This window comes from Capricornis sumatraensis, chromosome 3, assembly GCF_032405125.1.
Source record: "Capricornis sumatraensis isolate serow.1 chromosome 3, serow.2, whole genome shotgun sequence".
NCBI lineage: Eukaryota > Metazoa > Chordata > Mammalia > Artiodactyla > Bovidae > Capricornis > Capricornis sumatraensis.
Genome location: NC_091071.1, coordinates 57,843,949 through 57,855,964, shown reverse-complemented (window position 1 = coordinate 57,855,964; position 12,016 = coordinate 57,843,949). Strand labels below are relative to the sequence as shown.

Genomic DNA, 12,016 nt, shown 5'->3' with positions numbered 1-12,016 from the left:
TTATTTGAGACTTAATTTTGATTTGTTTTATTTTTAAAGGTCATAATGGTTGTCTTATTTTGATCCTTCATTTAATTTCTTCCTTGAAGGTTATTACATGATATAGCAAAGCTAAATTGTACCTTCTTAATGGTAATACAGGACATAAAATTTTTGAATTGGCTTTAGATTTTATACTAAAATGCCTTTTATCATCTCTTTTATTGTGTTAAAGGCATGTCTTTGTAGTAAGAACTAAACTTATTTAAGGTTATCGTTTGTGTGCTTCTCCATATTTCCTAGCAGGAAAGTTGATAAGTTGATGAGCTCACTTATTAAAGTAGGGTGTTTCATTTTAAATCAGGCTTATTTTAGAAATATTTTATACCTATTAATGCCTCTGTGATGATGAAGAAAAGAATAATTGCTAGTAAAAGAAAAGTGGCCAAATGTATTATAGCATCCTGTGCAGTTTAACGTTCTTTAAGTTACTTACTTTGTATTGTCTCTCTTAAGCATTAATTTAATTTTAAAATTAGGTGCATCTGTAGACTGAACCATGTAATATACTAGAATTCCATGTCCGTCTTGGATATCCTTTTGTTTTCTCTAGAGTTAATAACTGTTCCATACCTTCTTTTGCTTGATTACTGTTGTAAAAATATTTAAATATTTGTTTGTCAAGTTTCTGGTTGCTAAATTGTTTTTAGCCTGATTTCTTGACAACTGAACATAAAAAAATCAGTTTTGAGCATCTTCTCTTATTTTCTAGTAGGGGCTAGGATAGTGTTCTGAATTAAATAGATTTCTTAATTAGCCTAGCAGATCTGAGGTGATCTGAAATTATTTATTTTTTTCCATAAGGAAAGGCTATATTAATGTGTTAGATTAATTCTGATTTCTGAACTTGAGTCCAGATGATGTAAGGAAATTCAAGTTGTGTGGAATAAAGAATTAAGAACTTTGAAATTTGTAAATGATCATATTTTTCCTCTTTAGTTAGAATCACATTGTTACATTGCAGTTTTTACTTTATTGATGCCTTTGACTTTTAATTCTGTTGAGGCTGTAGTTTTGGTTTGATACTGCTTGGAGGCAAGAGAATGGAGATCATTCTAGGAAGTCTTTTATTTTAGATTTGACTCTGAATATATTTGTGCTGTTGATGCAAAATAATAATTGTACCAAGTGCATCATTCATAGTATTGAAGTTATATCTTGTTAAAATAGTTAACTTTTGTGAGTTCTTATCTATTTAAAGTTCCATTTGAATCTTGAAGTAACGTACAAGTCTACTGTTACAGGTTAATTTATGGATAGAATAAAATAGATGGAAACTAACATTACAGAGTTACTGAGCTATAATTGACAGTCTAGTTTAAATTGTATACTATGTGCTGATTTGTTACACTGATATATTACAAAATGATCCTAGTGTTGCTGACACTTTTCATCATATTACTTAATTACCATTTCTTTCTTTCTTTTTTTTTTTTTGTGGTGAGAAAACTCTACTCTCTTAGCAGCTTTTAAGTATGTAATCTGGTGTTAGTGATAATCAGCATGCTGTACTTAAATCCCCAGAGCTTATTCATCTGTCCCTTTGACCAGAACAACTCCCCTTATCCTCTATCCCCAGGTCCCTGGTAACCACTGCGGGGAGTTCTGCTTTTTTACACTCCACATATAAATGAGGTGATACAGTACTGGTTTGACTTCTTTCACTTACCATCTTGAATGTCATGCACTGAAGGTCCATCCATATTGTCACAAATGGCAGGACTTCATTCTTTTAAATGGCTGACTGACATTTCGTTGGACATGTAGCACATCTTCTTTATCCATCTATCTACTGATGGACCTTTATTTTGTATCCATATCTTGGCTGTTGTGAATAGTGCTTCAGTGAACATGGGAGTGTAGATATCTGAGATCCTGCTTTCGTTTTCTTGGGCTATATGCTCAGAAGTGGGATTGCTGGATCAAATGTAGCTCTATTTTTAATTTTTTTGAGAACCCTCTATACTGTTTTTATTTATTTATTTATTTATTATTTTACTTTACCATACTGTATTGGTTTTGCCATACATTGACATGAATCTGCCACGGGTGTACATGAGTTCCCCATCCTGAACTCCCCTCCCACCACCCTCCCCATATCATCTCTCTGGGTAATCCCAGCGCACCAGCCCCAAGCATCCTGTATCCTGTATCAAACCTAGACTGGCAATTTGTTTCTTACATGATAGTATACATGTTTCAAGGCCATTCTCCCAAATCCATCCCACCGTCTCCCTCTTCCACAGAGTCCAAAAGTCTGTTCTATACATCTGTGTCTCTTGCTGTCTGGCATACAGGGTTATCATTACCATCTTTCTAAATTCCATATATATATGTTAGTATACTGTATTGGTGTTTTTCTTTCTGGTTTACTTCACTCTGTATAATCAGCTCCAGTTTCATCCACCTCATTAGAACGGATTCAAATGTATTCTTTTTAATGGCTGAGTAATACTCCATGGTGTATATGTACCACAGCTTTCTATCCATTCGTCTGCTGATGGACATCTAGGTTGCTTCCATGTCCTGGCTATTATAAACAGTGCTGCGATGAACATTGGGGTACATGTGACTCTTTCAATTCTGGTTTCCTCGGTGTGTATGCCCAGCAGTGGGATTGCTGGATCATAAGGCAGTTTAATTTCCAGATTTTTAAGGAATTGCCACACTGTTTCCCATACATACTGTTTTTCACAGTGTGTGTACCAACTTATATTCCCACCAGCAGTGTATAAGGATTCCCTTTTCTCCAAATTCTTACCAACCCTTACCTGTTTTTTTTTTTTTTCCCCCCCTAAATGATAGCCATTGATGAATAGCCCTGAGATATTTCATTCTGGTTTTGATTTGCGTTTTCCTAATGATCAGTGATATTGAGCACCTGTCTTTGTACCTGTGGACATTTGTATGTCTTTGGGAAAATGTCTGTTGAGTTCCTCTTTCCATTTTTTAAAAAAATTGGATTGGTTGTTTTGTTGTTGAATTGAGTCCCTTATGTATTTTGAATATTAACTCTATCTGCATATGTATTCCTTATCACTCTTCTCTGCATTATGTTTTTTTTTTTTTTTTTTTAACAGGATTTTGTTTTCTAACATACTGGGTATTTGCTTGTCCCTCTTCCATGAGAATTTAAGCTCTGTTAGAGATTTTTTTTCCTCCCTTTGGTCTAACTTGGTCACTTTTTATATCTTTAATACCTGTAATGATCCTTAGTGTACATTTAAAATCTCTGCTTCCCAGAAATATGTGGTCTCAATAGGACAGAGCTTCTGAGATAAAATGAACATGTAAAGTGTTTAGCTTGGCATGTTGGACATGAAGCACTCATTAATTGTAGTTGTTGAAGGATAAGAAAAGAAAAAATAGAATCAGACATTTCGGATAGAAATATCCTGAATAAGAGAAAACTGCATTCACATCTTAGGGACTAGGGTAGTACTGTTTAGGGGCACACTGGAAAAATAAGGTTGGAAGTATAGTGATGCTTTTGAATTGTGGTGTTAGAGAAGACTTTTGAGAGTCCCTTGGACTGCAAGGAGATCCAACCAGTCCATCCTAAGGGATATCGGTCCTGGGTGTTCATTGGAGGACTGATGTTGAAGCTGAAACTGCAGTACTTTGGCCACCTGATGTGAAGAGCTGACTCACTTGAAAAGACCCTGATGCTGAGAAAGATTGAGGGCAGGAAGAGAAGGGGACGACAGAGGATGAGATGGTTGGATGGCATCACCAACTCAATGGACATGGGTTTGGGTGGACTCCTGATGTGCCATCTTCATGGAGTCACAGAGAGTTGGACATGGCTGAGCAACTGAACTGAACTGATATTGTGGAGACTGAGGCATTTGGATTTTGTAGTGTCTAATGAGAAGTAATTGAGTATTTTTAAGGCAGAGGTGCCATAATGTAAGTGGTGGGTTTGGAAGATGAGTCCAACAGAAGTCCTTGAGGTTGACTGGACATCATTCTGGTGTAGGTTTAACTGGAAATTAATGAAACATTTAGAAATTTGTAATAAAAAATGAATTTGCAAAGTCATAAGTTACACTCAAATTTTAATGGTTTCCTCTCATTGAATAGTAGTATATAATTATGATTTGGTTACAGTATGTATTTTGAATTATTTATGGAATTGCCAACTTTTAATATACTTTTCCATTTAGAACTAAAGCTTTCATTTAAAATAAACCAAGGTGTTTATATTGGTAACTAACTTACTAAATATACTAATATAGGGCAGAGTATGTTTAGTCCAGCAAACATTGGTCAACCCCGAAAGACAACATTATCTCCTGCCCAGTTGGATCCTTTTTATACTCAAGGAGATTCTCTGACATCTGAAGATCACCTTGATGACACTTGGGTGACTGTGTTCGGGTAAGGTTTCTAGATAATTTACCTTTAAAGCAACAATGTTTTCTAATGAGTATTATCAAATATATTTAAAAAAAGTAAAATAGTTGCACAGCAGACACTCATTTATCCACCTAGATTCACCTAAATTCATCTTTTTTGTTATTGTTGGTACATTTCAGGGTAAGTTGCAGACATCAATATATATCACCTTGACATTTCGTCTCTTCTTCTCTTGACGTTTCTTTCCCTTCTCCGAGGGATCTTCCCAACCCAGGCATCGAACCCAGGTCTCCCGCATTGCAGGCAGGTTCTTTACGAGCTGAGCCACAAGGGAAGCCCTTGACATTTCAGCATGTATATTACTTTTTGATTTTTAATAGTTTTTCCATCATTTTTCTGTTTGCCTTTTCTTAAATTATTTTCTCTTCAGTATATTTGCTGAATATTGGAAGAGGGTTGAACCGCTAGACTTAGGAAGCCCCTTCCTTTGTTGGAACTGTGTCTTTGCTTATATTGGACTTTACCAGTTTTGAGCTAACAAGTTGAATTGTATTTGTATATGTATGCATACTATGTCACAGGATTGGTACTTACTGACTATAGAATATCGAACATTAATAGAAACTGTGCATGACAGTCCTAGATGCGTTTGAATAGGTTTTTAGATCCAAAAAAAGTAAGGCATCTTAGAAATCATACTGTGTCACTCACAGATGAAAAACTGAAGGGGTAGACAGATTAAGTGATTTACTCAGAGACTTATATCTAGTTATCAGTAAAACTTCAGCAAAAACCCAGGTTTTTTATTTTCAGGCTATGATTGTTTATACAATACTACATAAGGTTCGTTTCTGAAAGTGTGATGTCATACTGTTGCTGCACCTTACTTTACTTAGTTTGGGGGTGAAAAATACAAAAACATAAGAGCTTGAAGGAAGAACAATGCACACAGTATTAGTGTACTTTATTCAATTTATTTAAATTCAGAGGGATGTGTAAGATTATAGTGGAGTTTTCCTTCTCACCTTTTCCCCAACAGTTACAATTTTTTTCCTTGTAAGGTAGTTACTGCCACCTGTTTTTTGTGTCACCTTCCAGAGAGAGTCGTTATTGCTGATTCTGTTTAGGTAAAAAGCGGGGTCATATTGCTTTTCCTTGTTCTCCAGAAAGCCCACACTCAGCCCTACGTCCATAGCCACTGGGCTGACTGCTGCTGCCTTTTTTTTCTGTGTTTGTGTTTAAGTTTTTGTATTCTCTCATGACGTGCTTGTCTGTCTGTTTTTCAATGTATCTGTCCACTCAAGTGTGTTTTTCAAGCTTAGTAGTAATGGTGTCACTTGAAAGCTTCTTCAGTAGTTGGATAAATTAATTGAAGTATTATACTTCTGTTAGTTCTTCATTTTTAAGACTTATCCTTTCCCACCCATGTATTTTCTGTTGGTTTTATATTTTAGTAACCCTGCTTATGAGTTTAATTGCAAGAACAGAAACATTTTCTTCTAATGGATAAAATACCATCTTTTGATGATAGGGAAGTACAGCTAAAATACATTATATATGTTCTTCCTTTGATAATTTGACTTTTTCCTTCTGACTCAGGGTCATCATGAAATAACATTTATTGTTTTAGGGTAATGATTTTTTAAAAATTTTTAATTGGAGGACAGTTTCTTAACAGTGTTGTGTTTGTTTCTGCCATACAACGGGTGAATCGACCATAAGTATACATATATCCCCTCCCTCTTGAGTAGGGTGATTCTTTGACAGGATATTGGACTGTTTCTCCTCAGAGTGGTCCTAGACCCTTAGATTTATGTTTTATTTCTCAAGTGCCTCCTTCAAGTGCAGACATTATTTCTCTCTCTGGTTTTGATAGTTTTTAGTTCTGCTTTGCAGTCACCCCGACTTTTTTGATGTTTTCATTGAAGTTAGAAACCTTACATCCAAACTTACATAACATAAATTTCCAGTCTTGAATGTAGTCTTTTAGTCACATAGATTTTAATATATGAAGTTTCTTATTTATTTCTGTGACTCACATTTTTTCCTTCAAGTTTCTAATTCAAGCTCCAGATAACTGAAGTTATTGGTTAAGGAAACTCCAGATTTTCAAGTTGAAAATAGCTTTATTATTTGAACTATCAAAGTTATATCTCATTGTTATAGTCAAGGCATTCAGCGCTTTATGAAGAAGAAAGTAAAAATCACTTAGAATTTTCCATACAGAGATGAGGCCATTTAAAATTTTGGTAGCCATCTTTTTAATTGATTGTTTACCATTGATTCTGGTTCTGAGTTTTTGTTTCAGGAACACATTTTTGAATTTTCAGGTGGTGCTCAATATATATTGATATGACTCTATATAATGTAAAGTTCTTTGCTCTATAATAACCATAGTAGTATATCTCCACCCACCCCCCCCAGGCATATATGCACATACACAAACGCATGTAAAGTAAGTTATATGCAGAACTGTGACTTGAATTTTAGAAATTTCAGGGGTGGAATTTGGAGATGGAAAGAAGCAGCTGAGTCAGAACTAATTTTAACATAATTTGCTTTTGGGTGATGGGCAAATGAATAGATTTAACTAATAATAGAGGAAAGCAGAATGATCAAGGGTCTCTTATTAATGTACTAGACAGCTGGGGGGAGTTTATCTTGAAACGCTTGTAAGTTAATTTGCATCCGTCATTATTGAAGTTGACTGGGAAAGTTTTTTTCCCCAGGTTTCCTCAGGCATCTGCTTCCTATATACTATTACAATTTGCACAATATGGGAATATCTTAAAACATGTGGTAAGTCTTAATTCTTTCCAATTCAAGATTTAAGCTGAGGAAAGATAACCTGTGAATTTGCCGCTGAATGTCTTAAAAGTTTTTCTTTCTTTTAAAAAATTTTCAAAGGATATATCTATTGGAGTCTGACAGGCTAGAAGTTGCATAGTATTTGATAAAAAGAGATAGAGAAGATAAATAAGTGAGAGTTTCAGGCTTCCCCCCTTTTAAAAATAGTTAACAGTCTCTTAAAAAAGATTATGACAAATTTTCCAATTTGAGCTTGTTTTTATTGGGGTAAACGAAAGGATATTTCTGACTTTGAGTTCTTAGAGTTTCTTTAGTTTTACAGAGAGCATTTTTTTTCTTTAAATTACCTTGCACAGTAAATTATAAGTAACAAATTTTTTTTTTATTGCTAGAGATTGACTTAATTCCTACAAAAAAATCAGATCGATGTATACAGTTTTAAAAAAATTTCATAGCAAGTGTAGATAAGACCTTTTTGTAAGAAACAGTTACCTTTTGAGAATTACTTTGCTCGTAGAGAATATTTGCCACATATTCTTTATATAAGAGATTTAAGAATTAGAGATACTGAAATTGTTTAAAAAGAATTTTTGTTGAATTCTAGTATACAGCTTTTTACAGGGCATCAGATAAAAAGTAGAAGATTTATTTTTGTATGTTTTTGTTTTCTAATAGAAAATTTGAATTTTGTATACTTTATATTTTAATTTAAGAGAAAACATCATTTTTTGCAGATGTCTAACACAGGAAATTGGATGCATATTCGTTATCAATCTAAACTGCAGGCCCGGAAAGCCTTAAGCAAAGATGGAAGAATTTTTGGAGAATCTATCATGATTGGTGTAAAACCATGTATAGATAAAGTAAGTTATTGCTGATGTAAGGAAAACAGCTTAATTTATATGAAGAACACAGAACTAAGTACTAACATTGGTGGCGTGTCACTTTGCTTCACTGTGCTGCTTTTGCTTACTTTTTAAAAATGTGATGGATGATGTCATAGCACTCTTTTACGATAAGTCAAAGATATTTAGTCACAGTACTCTAGACATAATGTATCCTAACCCCTTCACTCTGTAGGTACAGAGGTCAACAGGTCTTAAGTAACTTACCCAGGGTTGTTAAGGTGAGGCCTACATTCTCGGTCTTTTAACTTTTAACCCATTCCCTTTTTTTGTGCAAAGCAACGTCAGATTCAAGTACTTTAAAGGAGTGGTGCTATTTCAGAATGAACTGTTCCATATGAATGGTAACTGAGGGTTACCTTTTGAAAGACTGAAGCTTTTTTTTTTTTAATGTAATGTCAAATAGACTTATTTACACGTATATTTTTTAAAACTTCGTAAAAAATGCATTTTTATTTGGCTGTGCCAAGTCTTGGTCGCAGCACGTGGGATCTTGTTGCCTGACCAGAGATTGAACCTGAGTCTTCTGTGTTGGCAGTGCAGCGTGTAGCCACTGAACCACCCTATACTGAAATATAGTTGATTAATAATATTGTGATAATTTCAGGTATACAGCAAAGTGATTCAGTTATACATATACATGTATTCTTTTTCAAATTCTTTCCACATTTAAATTGTTAAATAATATTGAGCAGCGTTCCCTAAGTTATATAGTAGGTCCGTCCATGTTGATTGTCCATTTAAAATATATTAGTGTGTTCATGTCAGTCCCCTTAACCATCCCTTCTGCCCATCCTTATCCCAGCAACCGTTGATTCTCTAAGTCTGTGAGTATCTTTCTGTTTTCTAAGTTCATTTGTATCTTTTAAAATTCCATTTATAGGTGATATGTATGATATTTATCTTTCTCGTTGTGACTTACTTAGTATGACAATCTCAAGGGCTGTCTGTGTTGCTGTAAATGGCATTGTTTCATCATTTTTAATGGCTGAGTAATACTCCATTGTATATATATGTCACATTTCTATCCATTCTTCTGTCAATGGACGTTTAGGTTGCTTCCATGTCTTGGCTGTCGTAAGGTGAAGCTCTTTTATTAGTCATTTCTGTTTTAAAATATTTAAATAATACTAAATGTTTATATGGGGCTTCCCTTGTGGCTCAATTAGTAAAGAATCTGTCTGCAGTGCAGGAGACCCAGGTTCGATCTCTGGGTCAGGAAGATCCCCCTGGAGAAGGGAAAGGCTACCCACTCTTGTATTCTTGCCTGGAGACTTCCGTGGACAGAGGAGCTTGGTGGCTACAGTCCATGGAGTTGCACTGAGTTGGGCGTGACTGAGTGACTCTCACATATATATACACACAGACATATATTTATATACTTTTAAATAAACTGAGTACACTTTAAACTTTTCTTTGTGGCTTGTAAAATCATGATCATTCTTTAATATATGTGAACTTCTGCCTACCAGGCACTGTTCTTGATACTTATATATATACATTAGTGCATGAATTAGACATGGCTCCTGTTATTATAATCTAGGATTGCTGAGTAGTTGTGTAATTATTACATTGTGCTGTAACAAATCATCGTAGAGGCTAGAGGAAAATTTGGGGTAACTGGGTATAAAATAGCACTGGACTTTGATCCCCTACCCACCTCAACTTCCCCCCAAATTCTCTTGTCTTTCTTACTGATTTTCCATAGTGTTTGTTAGGAGAGTCTTACTCTTGAGAGTTGATAGTAGATATTTGAGGTGAGATTTCTGTTTGAGCATTAGATCTCATGCTAGCTAAGAAGCAGGTATTGTTTTATCAAGTCTAAAATTATTTGAAAGGTGAATTAGATCAAATAAAGTATGCTTCTTTTAATGATGTTTTGTTTGGACGTAATAGTGGATAAGATGTATTATGTTAATAAACAGAAGTTCTTTCTTTCTCCAGAGCGTCATGGAAAACAGTGACAGGTGTGCTTTGTCATCTCCATCTCTTGCCTTCACACCACCAATCAAAACCTTAGGTACACCAACCCAACCTGGAAGTGCTCCTCGGATTTCTACCATGAGACCTCTTGCTACAGCATACAAAGCTTCTACTAGTGACTATCAGGTATTTTAAGGACTGGATGAAAGAACATACTTTACAGGCTGCAGTGCATAGTGTGTTTGTTTACCTTTTTCATTGGGTTGATTTGTATGCAATTAAATGCCATTAAATATTTCCTATTGAAGTTGATTACCTTGATGAAACCAATAAACTTTGTGTTTTTAAATTTTCTATTTTACAAATTACAGTTTTGGCCAGTGGAAATTTATCTTGAATTTTCAAAAAAAAATCTTTGTCATTTTAAAAAACATTTTGAGAGTTGTTATTTTATTTTTTTCTAAGTTATGTTTGCATATATAAAAAGTTTCTTGTGGACATCTCTGGTGTGAGAGAATGTTAAAACTCTATTAGGTGATAACTAAATGTGATGGTATCACAAACGAAGTACCTTAGATTGGAAGTAGTTTTGGTGATCAAAAGAAAATACTGCCCAGCTCCCATTTCAAAACTTACCATTTCAAAAAAGCTTAAAGGAAAAGTTCATTATGTTTATTGAAGAAAACTAGAAATATTATGACTCTCGTTCAGTATATAATTGTCTCCTGCTTAATTAAATTAGCCAGGGGTTCTAAACTTGTCCAGCTACAGACACAAGTCCTAAGACAGCAAATAGACACTTTAATAGAACAGTTGGACTTCCCTTCAGATTTGGGGATAATTCTAGAACTGGCTTAATTTTTCCTTTTTAGTTGTTGTTGTTTTTTTTAATCATCATTTTAAAGTCCTTATCTCCTGTAACTTTAATGTTTGTTCACTTTACTAATTGGGCAGCAGATACACTTTGCTTTGCCAAAGGAGTATAATTTTGCCATTCTTAAAAGCATATGGATCTTCTAACTAAGCCTGTGTTTTAATCTTTAAATAAACAATTTAGTGCTACAAATCCATTTTAATGTTTGGCACTTTAAAATTGGCTGTTAACTCTAGAATGGACTCTGACACTAAAACCATAACCATACAATGTTACATATGTGTGTTTTTTTGATAGGTGATTTCTGACAGACAAACACCAAAAAAAGATGAAAGCCTTGTATCCAAAGCAATGGAATACATGTTCGGCTGGTAGTGTAGGAAGAGCTGAGACGCCAACTACAAGGAGAAGACTGCCACACTAAAACAGAGTTAGCAGGGTACTGCTGGATTCTTCGGTTAGTTATATAACCACTCTTGACAGTGTCGGATAGCTGTCTCATACTTCCTTTGGAAGCTTTTTTCTTTAAGAATATAGCATACTTGTAGCTCGCACTTTAAAAGATGCTTGAGATACATTTTAAAGAAACAAATCCCTGTATAGAAGATTTTGGGCTCTCTGTGATAGTGTGTGATTAACTGCAAAAACTCATTGATTACTGTAAATTATATAATTGAGTTTGTAGTGAGCCTTTGTAGTCTTCATAAGTTGGTGAGGTGAATTTCATGAAGGGTAACTGTACAGCTGCTTCTAACAAGACACAAAGATTATAATTAACAATTTGAATTAGGGTCTTTTATTAATTTAGATAGTATTTAATATTTTAATTATCCTTGTTTATATTTGTCCTGTCCTGGATGATCCTCTTTCAGCCTTGTAAAGCCAATGCAATCTTTTAAAGAACCTGAATTTTCTTGATAATAAACTTGTCAATTATATGTATTGAGCAGTTTTTGAGAGTGATTTATTAATTAGTACAAAAAGTTTGAAGTCTTTGCAGAAATAGAGAAAATATGTCATGAACCTTCATCTGCCTATAATCCAGCTTTAATAACCATGTAACCACCACTACTTTGCCATGCTAGCTTAATCTCTCTTTTGTTTAAAG

General features: G+C 34.4%; 1 protein-coding gene across 1 annotated transcript in view; it reads left to right on the top strand.

The window, feature by feature from the left end:
- Positions 1-11,797, top strand: part of NUP35 (nucleoporin 35) — a 32,833-nt gene extending 21,036 nt beyond the window's left edge. The window contains exons 5-9 of the mRNA XM_068968329.1: positions 4,278-4,419; positions 7,128-7,197; positions 7,941-8,069; positions 10,056-10,220; positions 11,206-11,797. Of these exons, the coding sequence (XP_068824430.1) occupies positions 4,278-4,419; positions 7,128-7,197; positions 7,941-8,069; positions 10,056-10,220; positions 11,206-11,283 (584 nt within the window). The 3' untranslated portion in view covers positions 11,284-11,797. The remainder of the gene's footprint in view (positions 1-4,277; positions 4,420-7,127; positions 7,198-7,940; positions 8,070-10,055; positions 10,221-11,205) is intronic.
- The last annotated feature ends 219 nt before the right edge of the window (positions 11,798-12,016 follow it).